Raw genomic sequence first — 15,098 nt, forward strand, 5'->3', positions numbered from 1 at the left:
TTTATTTATATTATTGTCGTTAAAAGATACACTAAAACTACACGTATGGGTCAGGCTTACATCATCCGCTATTGTTTTGGGACTTCAGGAGTGTTCGGTGCACTCAGGGCTGCATCTGATGCATCCTCCATATCAAGAACACACCGGGGTAATTTCATGCATCCCCACTACTTCTAGTTCCTGAGTATTGGAATTGAACTTCAGCAGAACAAGTTCTCAAGGACGCGAGATCACATAAGAATGCAACGAACGCCAACATGTGTAAATGTCTATATGAGTTCCAAGTTATGTGAAGATGATATGAGCAGAGCAGAAGGACAGATAAAGTACTTTGCATGGCTCTAGCAGTTAAACCCATACAGTGATAGCTTAGTTGTGCGTCCCCTTGGCTAGCAACTCCAAACTAGTCTATTCTCAGGGTAGACAGCCAAAAAGTTTGATATTTTATCGTTCCAGTAGTCCTGCAAACAGTGATAACACCCGAGGCAGTTTAATGATAAATTCAACTTTTTGTCCAATTTTCACATTTTTTAAGCAATTAGAAGAAAATGCATGGAAACAGTGTATTTAGAACTACATTTAAAAAAGTTTTTTGATGCAGAAGAATCTGGGCTCCGCCCTGGATGATTAACAGCCCAGCTAACGGCCCTGGTTAATTCGTTAGTTAATATTAGTTAAGATTAGTTGAAGATGGACATTTTGTTTCCGCACTGAGGTTTAATTCCCTATTTGTAAAAAACACCATGATGCTGTAAAAAATAAACACTTTCCGTTCTGTTAGATATGTTTTAACTACTTTTAAATGTACATTTGTACATTAATTATCTGAAGGAGCCTATGTAATATTTTTTTTAAATGTTCATATTTCACAGGGGGAAGGGACACAGTTTTGAGACCATGTTCGGGAATTGTAGGATAGCCCCTTTTTTATTCGTTTTTCTATGTTCTTACAACTGTTTTCAATAAAGAAATGAAGACTTTGAAGCACAATTCTACTGCAATTCCTCCACGGAACTAAAGGGTCACAATAATATCTCTGGGTAACATGAAGATGTAATGACAGCAAACATCTGTCAGAATAGTCTAGGTTAGCCGCTGTGTGTGTGTGTGTGTGTGTCTGTGTGTGTGTGTGAGAGAGAGAGAGAGAGAGAGAGAGCATGTGATGTGAGAAAAGGGCACTTTTTAATGCATAAGTAATGATGTGCTGCTTTACATACAAATGTAGTGTAATTAGTTACATAAGTTATCACTCATGCAGTAATGTAACACTTGCTTTTCCTGTGTGTGTGTGTGTGTGTGTGTGTGTGTGTGTGTGTGTGTGTGTGTGTGTGTGTGTGTGTGTGTGTGTCTGTGTGTGTGAGAGAGGTACTGAGAGAAAGCGGGCGAGTGGTACATCTGCCGCCCAAATTTATGAGTGGCCCACCAGGAATTCTACCAATTCTCCCAATTAGCCACCCCGGCTTTGGTCCATCTTAAAAATTATACGTGCATCCATGTTTACGCATCGCACTGATACATCGGATCAATCCATATCCATGGATCATTAAAGCCCAAGTCCGCTTGTGTGCACACTGTCATTAAAACAAAAAGGGGACATACCAAATACTAACAAACTCTGAAATTTATGTCAATATTTCTAACATTCTACTTTTCACTCAAGTTATTGCTGATAATATCATTTTTAATCAAAAGTTTTGTTTTAAATTGAAAAATAACGCCAAACAGAAGCATTTTCACTAGTGCTCTCAGACTTTTGGACCATAAAGTCCTCATTCACAACTCCATGTGTTCCCTTACATTCCCTTTAAACACTAATCAACTATTTTAAGTGAAGAACAATGTAAAAACACGGCTATTTGACAGACATAAGCCGAGGTTCTGTTGATTCTGTAGAAGAGAGGTGTGTGTTGTGCTGGAAGTGGCATAACCAGGAATCATTTCAGAGGATTGAGGAAATATACAAAATAAAATCAGGATGGTTTTCCTGATCTGTAGGCTACAGTTAAATTGTAAAGTGTGAGGCGCTCGTGCATTTCAGGTGGATGTCACACAGCAGTAAGAGTGCTGAGGACACGGATTTGTTAATTTAAGGCACAATCTACCATTAAATAATCTTTCCATATAAATAACACTGCCACGAAATACCTTTATGACAGTTTCACAGAAAATGAGACTGCATATGGGCAATTTATAACATCAAATATACAATATATGAGCAAAAAGCTACCCCCCCCCCCCCCCCCCCCCCCCAGGACCACCACCAAAAAAAAAGTGTTTAAAAAAATATTCATCCTCATGAGAGTCCGTAGTGTTTATTGTGGGACATCAGGCCTCATTTCTGTTTAATAAAATTAATTAATTTATTATTATTTATTATTATTATTTATTAATTTATTATTTTCTGTGTTTCTGTAGTCATGAGGTACATTATCATCAGGTAAATTTTAATAGTTACTGAAGAAATTTCACAGACTTTCTGAAATTGAATGCTCTCTTGACGATCTCCATGGAGGAAAGGTCGAAGTTCAGCAGAGAGGGGTTGGTCCGTGTTCTCCTGAAGTCAACAAGCATCTGTTTTGTATTGTCCACATTCAGAGAGAGTTGTTGGCTCTGCACCAGTCTGTTAGCTGCTGAACATCCTCTCTGTACGCTGACTCGTGGTTCTTGCAGATGACACCGACCATCGGTGAACTTGATGAGGTGATTGAAGCTGTGCATTGCTGCACAGTCGTGAGTCAGCGGAGTGAACAGTAGTGGACTGAGCACACAGCCCTGGGGGGTCCCGTGCTGAGTGTGGTGGTGCTGGAGATGATGTTCACAATAAACAAAAAAACTGATTAAAGCCTCCCAGTCAGGAAGTTCAGGATCCAGTTGCAGATGGAGGTGTTCAGGCCCAGTAGGTTCAGCTTTCCAAGCAGGTGCTGAGGAAGGATTGTGTTGAATGCTGATCTGAAGTCTATGAACAGCATTCGAACGTAGGTGTGCTTCTTGTCCAGGGGGATGAGGGTCAGATGTAGGGTGGTGTCGATGACTACATCTGTTGAGCATTTAGGACGATACACGAATTACAGGGGGGGTCCAGTGAGGGGGGCAGCAGGGTCTTGATGTGCCTCATGACGAGCCTCTCTGAGCACTTCATGATGATGGGTGTGAGTGCAATGGGACAGTAGTCATTGCGTCTGGACACTGAAGACTTCTTTGGCATGGGGACAATGGTGGTGCCCTTGAAGCACGTTGGAACGACGGTGAACGACAGGGAGATGTTGAAGATGTCAGTGAGAACATCTGCTAGCTGATCTGCACATTCTCTGAGCACTCTGCCGGGAATGTTGTCTGGTCCAGCAGCTTTCTTTGGGTTGACTCTGTGGAGAGTTTTCCTCACATCAGCCGTGGTTAGACACAGAACCTGAGCACATTCAGGCAAGAGACCCACCACCACAACACGGGGATACACTGATCCTCTGCAGCTGGCCACCGCAAATCGTGGGGGGAAAAAACAGACACAGAATATTAGTGAATGATCACACGGTCTTAAACCTAAAATAACGACATACCTGTTAAATGGCGACTCACATGGCCCAGGAAACGTAAGGTGTGTTACACGCGTTTCCATGGAGACGGCTGTCGCTTAAAGCATTCCGCAAAGCTCCTCAATCCACCCTTTAATGAAATGTACCCATGTAACCCTGCATGACACAAACAACATGCAGCTCTTACTTAATGGCAGAAGTGATCCATGGCTCAGAATTAATTCCTCTGTGTGACAGCAAACCTGTGATTATAAGCCCCACCCACTAACAAGCCTAGAAGCAGTCATGAGAGTGGACTCGAGTGTTCAGTCCAAGTGTGAGAACGCTCTTAACACATTTGTAGAAGTGTTACTGGCTGCAGCAGCGCTCTCTCACATCATGCAGTTGTTTCAGTTAAACAGAAATAGCATTGTGGTTTCTGAGTTTCTGAGACTGAGTGTTTTAATCAGCAGCTCACACTGACTTCTTTTGGGTCACTTCAACAGTCCAAATGTCTTCATGTTAGAATCTCAGGCTAAAACACAAAAGAGCTGGAGTTCATTCATAAAAATGTCTCTAAAAATATCATGTAGAATGTCGAGAGCACTATTTATTCAAACTGTGCTAGAGACTGTGCTCTATCTGTGTGAGGCCTGTTATCCACCCTAAAGGACATAACAACAGAGACAGAACTGGGATTAATTCAAGTATAATCTCACACCTTTGGGTAGATTTGAATCGTGTAATGATTAACCTGTATAAAACATGTCCAAAATTATTCATTCAGAACGTTTAGACAAAGTGCTGCTGCAGTCTATGAGTCCGGCAGTTTCAGCACCTTTGATGTGGTGAAAACCTTAATGGCCTCACGCTGGTGTTTGGTTTGAGACGTTTGTCCTCTAGTTTCCATCTCACACCAGAGAGTGTGTGTCAGTGTTAATGGAAACAGCACTGTGGTTTAAAGTGACAGATATAAACTAAAGAGTTTGATTCATTCTTTATCAGGGCTGTAAGAGATGTTAGACTTTTATAAATCCAGTGGTTCTAATCAAGATGGTGGTTCTGTAGCACACAGCAGCTACTTCAGGACCAGAAATATGGTGCATTGTTACGTGGAGTCCAAACCACCACCAAAGAGATCAGGACCAAGTTTTATCAAAAGTTATATTATGTTAAGTGTTTTCTTAAGATACACTGTACACACACACACACACACACAGACACACACACACACACACACACACACACACACACACACACACACACACACACACACACACACACAGTAAAGCCTGATTTAAACTTCTGTGTTAATGTGTATTTGTGTCTTTATGTTTGTGAACATAAACATTACAATATATGAATATTATATAACATAAAAGCTAAAAGAAAGAACAAACACAAATAATAAATAAATAAATACCACCTGTAATTTAAATAAAACTGCAAAGCCTTAGGAAAGTAACTGTGGCAGTGGGGGCGTGGTCGAGCTTCAGCTGTGGATGGAGAGGAGGCGGGTCTAACCGACAGTCTAATTATTTGTAGCTGTTTGAGCTTTTTTGAACCCACAGAAAGAGACAAGACACACACACACACTCACACACATAAACACTCATAAACACATACACAAACCAACGACAAGAAGTGTGAACTTGAACCTAACAGAGAAAAAGGCGTGAGTTTTCTGTTTGTTGTTTTGAAAGTGCACTGAAAAGTGCGGCCTGAATAATCGTGAACCCGGAGATCAGTTAAGATTCCGGCTGCCTCTCGAGTCTTCCTCCACACCCTCACACACTGGGGCACTTTGTCTAAACGTTCTGAATGAATAATTGTGGACATGTTTTATACAGGTTAATCATTACATGATTCAAATCTACCCAAAGGTGTGAGATTATACTTGAATTAATCCCAGTTCTGTCTCTGTTGTTATGTCCTTTAGGGTGGATAACAGGCCTCACACAGATAGAGCACAGTCTCTAGCACAGTTTGAATAAATAGTGCTCTCGACATTCTACATGATATTTTTAGAGACATTTTTATGAATGAACTCCAGCTCTTTTGTGTTTTAGCCTGAGATTCTAACATGAAGACATTTGGACTGTTGAAGTGACCCAAAAGAAGTCAGTGTGAGCTGCTGATTAAAACACTCAGTCTCAGAAACTCAGAAACCACAATGCTATTTCTGTTCAACTGAAACAACTGCATGATGTGAGAGAGCGCTGCTGCAGCCAGTAACACTTCTACAAATGTGTTAAGAGCGTTCTCACACTTGGACCGAACACTCGAGTTCACTCTCATGACCGCTTCTAGGCTCATTACAGTAACGTTGCTCCAGTCCTAGCAAAGTGTGGTTTTATTTATCAATAAGGCCTTCTGTCTCCTCCACTGACAATAACAACCCTTTCCCCAACGTCACCAAACTTGAAACTGGAAGTGTACTGGCCTCACTGGCTACCTCACTCAGCTATCCAGTAAATCTCTTTTCTATCTACACCACATCTCTAGGGCAGGTGATTGAGTCTCATGGCTTCTCATATCATTGCTATGCTGATGACACCCAGCTCCATTTGTCCTTCCAGCCTGACGATCCATCCGTCTCTGCACGCATCTCTGCTTGCCTTTCGGACATCTCGCTCTGGATGAAGGAAAACCATCTTAAACTTAACCTGGAAAAATCTGAAATTCTCGTCATCCCAGCCTGTCCCTCAATCAACCACAACCTCACTGTACAGCTCGGCTCACTCACACTCATGCCAACCAGGACGGCCAGGAACCTTGGGGGTGATTCTTGATGATGGCTTGACCTTTGCAGACCACATCTCAACAACTGCAAGGTCCTGTAGGTTCATCCTTTACAACATCAAGAAAATCCAACCCTACATCACCAAACAGGCTACACAGATTCTAGTCCAGGCTCTTGTTATCTCTAAACTGGACAACTGCAACTCACTGCTTTCAGGCCTCCCAGCCAGCTCCATCAAACCCCTTCAGATGATTCAGAATGCTGCAGTACGCCTTGTCTTCAACCAGTCCAAGAGAACCCATGTCACACCCCTCTTCATCTCCCTCCACTGGCTTCCTGTAGCTGCCCGCATCACGTTCAAGGCCTTGATGCTCACCTACAAGACCTTGTCAGGAACAGCACCCTCCTACCTCAACTCTCTCCTCAACGTTCCCTCTCGCAATCTGCGATCGATTAGCGACCGACGTTTAGCAGTTCCAACTCAGCGTGGCGCAAGGTCCCTTTCCAGAACCTTCACACTAACTGTTCCTCAGTGGTGGAATGAACTTCCAATCTCAATCCGGACCGCAGAATCTCTCACCTTCTTCAAAAAACAATTAAAGACCCACCTTTTCAATGAACACTTAACCAACTCATAATTAAAAAAAAAAAAAAAAAAATGCACTTACACCTCTACTCTGCACTTTGCTTCTTCTGGGATTCAATTAATAGATCTCGTATGGTAGCACTTATTGTATTGTTCTCTGCTTGATATCGCTTTGCTTGTATCTTTCTCATGTGTAAGTCGCTTTGGATAAAAGCGTCTGCTAAGTGAATAAATGTAAATGTAAATCCACCTCCTCCACACAGTGACCCCCGGACCACGTGATTTTGAGGTGTTTAATTTGTATGAAAACCTTTCTAGTGTCTACATCTTAAATAATACAGATGAGTGTCCCGTCCCGTCCCGTCCCCCCAAGTCTCTGATGGTTACCGTAAAACCCCGTATATACGCTCACTCCAGGTTCTACCTTAGACAAATGATTTGTGAAAGGACCGTACTGAAACTGTACTGCGTCCCCCTCCCCCACAGCGGGATTACACATTATTCCTCTTTGGGGTTGTTAGATCTGCTGACCTAAAAGCACTTCATTAAACTTCTTCTATCAGAGAGGTTCCAGCACACAGGACTGATAGAGCCCCAGTACATCATATCTGTAAAGTCATGTGACTCATCACAGCATCAGAATAGACAAGAATTCACTGTGAGCTTCACATCTCATTACAGCTAATGGACCAATCAAATCAGTCCACAGCTTCAAAACATCCAATCAGGCGAGAGTCTGGACCTGCTTTTCTACTGAACTCACAAGTTCATTACCTCACTATCACTTTGTCTAAACAGGAACGATGATCACACTCTTTGTCGCGCTTTACTCTCTTTTTTCTCTCTGCACAGCTGGTGAGTAACATTTTGAAAACTTTCATTTAAAATAGTCAAATTTCACATTTAAATCATTTACTGACATTAAACATTAAATATTAAACACTTTTTTACAGTAAACACTTCTGACATCAAGGAGCTTCATGTGAAAACAGTAAAGCGTGGAGAAAATGTAACTATGGAGTGTAGCATGAGCAAGGTCAAAGACAAAAACAAAAATAATATAGCTTGGTACAGACAGAGTTTTGGAAAAGTGCCTCAGCATTTTGTAAGATATTACGGGACTAATAGCTACAAATTTGCAGAGGGATTTAAAGATAGCCGCTTCAGTATGACTGTAAATGACCAGAAGTTTGATCTCAACATTATCGGAACGAGAGAAGATGATGGAGGAGAATATTTCTGTGGAGAAGTGGAGGGAAGTTCAATAAAGTTCACATCTGGAACACGTCTGCAATTTGAAGGTAAACAGTTTTACTCTGATAACCTGCTAATTCCAGATCAACACTTTAACCAGAATTATGTGTACATATGCATTAAATGTTGAATATTTCACATTATTCATATTTAGTATCATTTCTGTTTATTTGCTGCTTTTCCAATGTATTTGTAAAGGTGAAGAGATGAAACACTGTCCTACACCTGGAACGGTTAACAACAACACAGATTCTGGTACAGGGTCCAATGAGGATTCAAAGAGCAGTGACGGAGAAGGTAAGAGTTTTGATCAAATAAACTTCCTTTCACTTTCTATAACAGAATTTTCTGTAGTTAAAACCTTTTCCTGTTAATAAATCATCCAATATTTAAAGTTTTTTTCAGTGTTTCTCCATTATATATTTCAGCTCATATATTTCATATATGATGTTTATTATTTTTTAAACAATTTTATTTTTCCATACAGGTTCCAGTTGTCCTGATCAGATGCATGTGCTGGTCTGGCTCTCCATTTTTAGAGTTGGAGTTCTTGCCTTCATGCTTCTTATCTTTCCAATAATCCTGATTGTTTTCAAATTAAGATCAAATTAGAAATTCAGATGCAAATGGAAGAAATACTGATTTAAGGAGAAATGGTGTGTTAGATTTAACTAGAGTTAATTGCTTTTATTGTCTGTATATTGGAATGATTTTGGTCTAACTGTAATGTGGAGGTATTTACCAGCCGTATTTACAGCTGCATTTAAGGGCTCCTGAGAGGCGCAGTACAAAATCGTTCTCCCTATTGTCTCGGGGTCTAATCCTGACCATGCCACAGACATCCGTAGCCGGAAGTCCAGGAGAGCAAAATTGGCCGTGCTCTCGTAGAGGGAGGGACATACTCTCTCTCCCCTGTCAATCACAGCAACACCAGCCAATCATGGGCATCTGTGGGTGTGTTATGCTGCCCCCTGATGGTCAGAAGTTATAAAAGATGCAGTTATCAGGTGTCTCACAGGAAGCATGTGATAGCCTTCGCCCACCCTGGTTGGTAGCTGTTGTGTGACAGGGGAGACCTAACTTGAGGGCGGGAACTGGCCATGAATAAATTAGGGAGAAAATCGGTGGAAAATGTAAAAATGCATTTAATTAAATAAAATCTAAAGTGAATGTACAACGCAGTAGTCCTCTTTATTTAAAAGACTTTTCTTCATAACTTCAAAGAAAACTTCACATTTTCCTCATCACATCATGCAAATGTTTGAGAGTCCAGAGAGTCGCATTAGACATATCACACACAACTATAATGTAAAATATAAATTTTATGCAAACTAGATAGTTGGTTATTCACAATAAACTTTGATGTTGTCTTTGATAAAGCCATCTGAAGGTTTGAAAGTTGTATAAGCTTTTAATTTAATGATTTGGAAAGAGAAAGAAATACCTTGCTAGCATGAACTATAACTATAACATAACTATGTGCCAGTGAGGGGCCCTTGGTGCACTGGCACCTCTCACACTTCTGGCACCAACGAGCATTGTCAGAAGACATGCCTGGCCAGTTGCATCTCTGACCTACCAACTGGGTGGTATGTTCCACAACCTGGTGCCCATGTAGCTAAAGTAGTTGGGTTAGAACCTCCTCCTGCAAAGCAGTAGGCATCACTATTGGGAGTATTTCTTCCCGCTTGTCCGGGCGAAACATCTGGCAGTACAACACACCTTCTTGTTCCACTAGTCAGTCCCACTGATGGAGCATCACAACTACTGGCCTTGCCAAACACTTGCTCCTCACGTGTTGGAAGTGTTTGTTGCCTCCAAAACCTTAACAATTTTATGACTGTTGGATCTCTCTCCAGTTACCTAGTTCACCTGGGCCACCTGCTCCCCCCAAGCCACCTGGGCTATCATCTCGGGAACAGCCAACCCTGGAACCAAACCTTGAACCTCTTCCCTTACTGGAGGATTCTGCCTGGACAAGCCATCTGCGTTCCTATTACTGTGGCCTGACCTGTACTTGATCTGGAAATCAACGCTGTTCTGTTGCCCCCAGTTTGGCTGTGGTAAAATGGCAGAGAAGGGTTATTGTCTGTGAACACCACACACTTATGCCCCAACAAATACTCTCTAAATTTCTCTATCATGACCCACTTCAGTGGTAAAAATTCCAACTCCATAGAACTATAGTCATATTGTGCTCAGTGGGCCTTAGTCTACGACTAGCATAAGCTATAGGTCGTAACTTACCTCCTTGCTCCTGGGATGGATAGAGAGAAATCAGCATAAGCAAGTTATGGGGCCATGGTGAGTTGCAACGTTAACTCCTCAAAGGTCCACTGGCACTGTGCTAACCAGGCCCCAGCAAAATCCTGCCCTGAACATTGCGGATGTCTTGGGCTCGCCGGCTCCGCCACCAGCCTGTGCAGGGCAGCAGCCAATTTGGCGAACCCCTCCACAAGCCGGAGATAGTAGCTAGCAAAACCCAAAAAGGAGTACACTTCACTCCCACTAGTGGGACGAAACCACTGTGTCACTGCCTCAATCTTACTTGGATCCGTAGCGACCCCTTCTGATGAGATCACGTAAACCAGGTACCTTACCTCTACACTTTTCCAACTTATCTTTTTATCCCATCCTCTGTACCACGATATCATCGAGGTACAAAAGAAGAGACTGTCCTTGTTTATCACTAAACAGCCTCTGCATCAACTGCTGGAAGGTACTAGGTGCATTACACTGTCCAAAGGGAATCATATTCCACTCAATTAGCCCAAACGGAATGCAGAACGGTGTTTTATGCTTATCGCTCTCCGAAACAGGAACCTGATTATACCCACTGGCAAGGTCCCTGGCTGAAAACAACTGGGCTCCTGCCAGGGAGTCCAATGTCTCATCTATGCAGGGCAATGGAAATGCATGCTTCCTAGTCCTTGAGTTCAGATGGCAATAGTCCACACACAAGTGCAGCCCACTGTCCTTCTTCTTCACAAGGACTATCAGAGAAGTATAAGGGCTACAGTTCTACCTAATTACTTGGGCCTCAAGTAACTGATTTATGTGGGCCTTAACGACCTCATACTTGGAAGGAGGTATCTTCCGATACCACTGCCTAACAGGGGTATCATCTAAGAGGGATATATCATGAGAGATAAGGTCGGTACATCCCAGATCCCCCTCATGAGATGAAAATACGGATGCATACCTCAACAACAATGACCGAACTTTCCCTTGGTCTATGACTGAAGGCACTGATAGCTCCAAGGATTCAATTTGACCCCCACTAGAAAGACTTGGGTGGTCTGAACACCTGCTGACACCACAGTTGGAAAACTTCACTAACTCTGGTGGGCAAGCTAACTACGTACACGGCCTTTAGAGTACCAATAGTGATTTGAGGAAAAAGCACGGCATCAACAGTACCGACATTTACCACCGGCACATATACTGTCCCCTGATTCACTCTCACCACTGAAGGAGAGGCCAATAGCCCTGCAAATGGACTCAAAGCTAGTGGTTCAAACAATACTGTACCACTGGAATACTGAACCAAACAAGTGGCTGCTACCAATTTTAATGTCCCAGCCGAGATGCGACACAATCGACGACCCCGAACATTAACTCAACCCACCATTTCGGTAACTGAATTAGCATCAAATTGGTGACAGTATTGTAAATCCTGCATAATGAAAGAATGGGCCTGCAACACAGCAGGTAGCTCAAAAAGAGAACACCCATGCCGTCCAAAGGGCTCCCGATAGCAGTGGCCCAGAACATTCATCCCCACAACTCCAGGAACCCGGTCGGCCAAACCATCAGGGGGATCCTTCAGCAGCAGTATTCCCTACCTCGGAAGCACCCATCCACACAGTTTGAAATCCAACTCCATATAACCCCAGTAAGATATAGAAAGGCCATTGCCCTTTTTTCATGAGATAAGTCTCCCAAGGCTTGAACCAAGCTGCAAAACAGCTCTCTGTAATAGTTGTAAACATTGAGCCAGTGTCAACCAAACAGTATACTGGGACTCCCCCCATATGGATGACATGTTGAGGGCATGATGACATCAAACTATTTACTATATCAGAATTAAGTAAACCCCTTGAAGGCTACGGGCCAGGCGGATTGGAAATGCGATTGGAAAAGTGAGTCTACGCTTCCCAACACACAATGGCGCAAAATGCCCCAGTTTATTACACCACCTACAAATAATCCGGTTAGACTGCAGTGCTCAATCCGAAAGCCTTCTGCATTTGAGCTAAACTCTGAATAAGTTGGTCTATTTGCTGTTGCTGTCTAGCCATCACTCCTTTAACTCACTGAACTCTGATGACCTTCCAAGAGTGCCACTCCCAGACTGCGAATGCCCTTGCACCCCATACTGTATGTTGTGAACGGTCTGGACAGACTGGATATGTCCTCTTCATGAATTAGCATGTTGCTAGCATGACTTAGCATGTTTTAACACACTGTTAACATGAATTAACACCGTGCTAACATGTTTAACATGCAGCTAGAATGTATTAGCGTGTTGCTAGCATGATTTACCACATCGATAGCATTAATTAGCACATTGCGAGTGAGCATTATTTAGCATGTTGTTAGTATGGATTAGCATGACCCTAGGATGAACGAGCATGTTGCTTGTATGAATAAGCACATTGCTACCATTAAGCAGCATGTTGCTAGCATGGATTAGCATGTTGTTAGAATGGATTAGCATATCGCCAGCATGAAAAAGCATGTTGCTAGTATGAATTAGCACATTGCTAGCATGAATTAGCATGTTGCTGACATGAATTATCATGTTGCTAGCACTGAACACTGAGGACACAGATTTGTTATTTAATCATTTAAGGCACAATCTACCATTAAATAATCTCTCCATATTAATAACATGGTTTATACAGGTTAATCATTACATGATTCAAATCTACCCAAAGTTGTGAGATTATACTTTAATTTATCCCAGTTCTTTCTCTGTTGTTATGTCCTTCAGGGTTAACATGTTCGCCTCGCACCTCCAGAGTCGGAGGTTCGATTCCCACCGTGGCCCTGTGTGTGCGGAGTTTGCGTGTTGTCCCCATGCTGTGGGGGGTTTCCTCTGGGTACTCAAAAGACATCCCGTGTCCAAAGTGTCCGTATTGTATGAATGTGTGTGTGATTGTGCCCTGCGATGGATTGGCACCCTGTCCAGGGTGTACCCCCCCTTGTGCCCGATGCTCCCTGGGATAGACTCCAGGTTTCCCCGTGACCCTGAAACAGATAAAGTGTATCATACAGTTTCAGAAGAAGCACGGAGTATTTAGAAATACTGATTGCGTTTATTGTACAAACACATATGAACAATATAAAGAAAACTTACAAAGTTGATGGTCAGCGTCATGGACATAGGATGTGTGATGTTAAATCATCTCTGATGGTAAAAAGCCTTTTTCTGATGTTATCAGCCAACTATACACTCTTATACCTCTAAGCTTCTTTGAAATGTTTTGTGACCAGGAAACCAAATGGGAATGAAACAGTGTGTTTTATGGCAGGATTGACCTCCAGATAATTAACTCACCCTAAGGAACTGTATGATAAGTTCCTGAGAATGAGTTGGTGGTAACAAGAGGCCAAATGTCTCCCATGCAAACAAGGGGGTGCCTGCGTGTGTGTGTGTGTGTGTGTGTGTGTGTGTGTGTGTGTGTGTGTGTGTGTGTGTGTGTGTGTGTGTGTGTGTTTAAGTGTGAACACTTAAGGGATGTGCTGCTACATCTACGAAGAGATTTTGTCAAACCACAATGCTATTTCTGTTAAACTGAAACCATGTGATGTGACAGAGCGCTGCTGCAGCCAGCAGATTTATTATTTATTTTTGTTATTTTCTATAGTTTTTATGTTATGTAATATTCATATATTCTAATGTTTATGTTCACATAAACACAAAGACACAAATACGCATCAAAGCAGAAGTTTAAAACACTTGTGGTGTGTTTGTGTGTGTGTGTGTGTGTGTGTGTGTGTGTGTGTGTGTGTGTGTACAGTGTGTGTGTGTACAGTGTATATTAAGGAAACACTTAACATAATATAACTTTTGATAAAACCTGGTCCTGATCTCTTTGGTGGTGGTTTGGACTACATGTAACAATGCACCATATTTCTGGTCCTGAAGTAGCTGCTGCGTGCTACAGAACCACCATCTTGATCAGAACCACTGGATTTATAAAAGTCTAACATCTCTTACAGCCCTGATAAAGAAAGAATCAGACTCTTTAGTTTATATCTCTCACTTTAAACCACAGTGCTGTTTCCATTAACACTGACACACACTCTCTGGTGTGAGATGGAAACTAGAGGACAAACGTCTCAAACCAAACACCAGCGTGAGGCCATTAAGGTTTTTACCACATCAAAGGTGCTGAAACTGCCGGACTCATAGACTGCAGCAGCACTTTGTCTAAACGTTTTGCATGCATAAGTCTAGACATGTTTTACAGCTTCATCATTTAATAATCATATAGTGTGAGAATATTCTTTAATTAATACCCTTTCTTTCTTGTTTTTAAAATGTTTTGTCTTTTAAAGTGGACAAGTCCTCACAGAGATCGAGCTCAGTCTCTAGCACAGTCTGTACATCAGATTTATCAGAGACATTATCATCAATGAGTTTCATCTCTTTTGTGTTTTAGCCTGAGATTGTAATATAAAGACATTTGGACTGTTGAAGTGACACAAAATAAGTCCGTGTGAGCTGCTGGCTAAAACACTCATCTATCTGAGGCTTGAAACCACAATGCTATTTCTGTTAAACTGAAACATGTGATGTGACAGAGTGCTGCTGCAGCCAGTAACACTTCTTCACATGCATTAAGAGCGTTTGGATCGAATACTTGAATCCACATCCAGAAATGATTCTGGGCTCGTTTGGGGGCGGGGATGAACATCACAGGTTTGTCTTCACATTGAAGAATTCCTTCTGAACCGTGGATCGATTGTGCAGTTCCATACGTCACTTTTGTACACA

At 42.1% G+C, this 15,098-nt stretch overlaps 2 protein-coding genes across 2 annotated transcripts in view; one reads left to right on the top strand and one right to left on the bottom strand.

The window, feature by feature from the left end:
* nitr10 (novel immune-type receptor 10) overlaps positions 1 to 15,098 on the bottom strand; it is a 45,785-nt gene that overhangs the window by 23,382 nt on the left and 7,305 nt on the right.
* Positions 7,579 to 9,262, top strand: LOC108261088 (uncharacterized). The gene is made up of 4 exons (XM_053675825.1): positions 7,579 to 7,693; positions 7,792 to 8,139; positions 8,291 to 8,389; positions 8,580 to 9,262. Exons 1-4 carry the CDS (start codon positions 7,642 to 7,644, stop codon positions 8,702 to 8,704), a joined length of 624 nt encoding a protein of 207 aa, XP_053531800.1. The 5' UTR covers positions 7,579 to 7,641; the 3' UTR covers positions 8,705 to 9,262.

This window comes from Ictalurus punctatus, chromosome 25 (assembly GCF_001660625.3).
Source record: "Ictalurus punctatus breed USDA103 chromosome 25, Coco_2.0, whole genome shotgun sequence".
Classification (NCBI taxonomy): Eukaryota; Metazoa; Chordata; class Actinopteri; order Siluriformes; family Ictaluridae; genus Ictalurus; species Ictalurus punctatus.

Excerpts from the sequence above, each read along its gene's own strand:
- LOC108261088 (XM_053675825.1), top strand. The coding sequence starts at position 7,642 with ATGATCACACTCTTTGTCGCGCTTTACTCTCTTTTTTCTCTCTGCACA. Across the intron at positions 8,140-8,290 it reads AACACGTCTGCAATTTGAAG|GTGAAGAGATGAAACACTGT; the intron begins GTAAACAGTTTT and ends GTATTTGTAAAG. Across the intron at positions 8,390-8,579 it reads AAAGAGCAGTGACGGAGAAG|GTTCCAGTTGTCCTGATCAG; the intron begins GTAAGAGTTTTG and ends TTTTCCATACAG.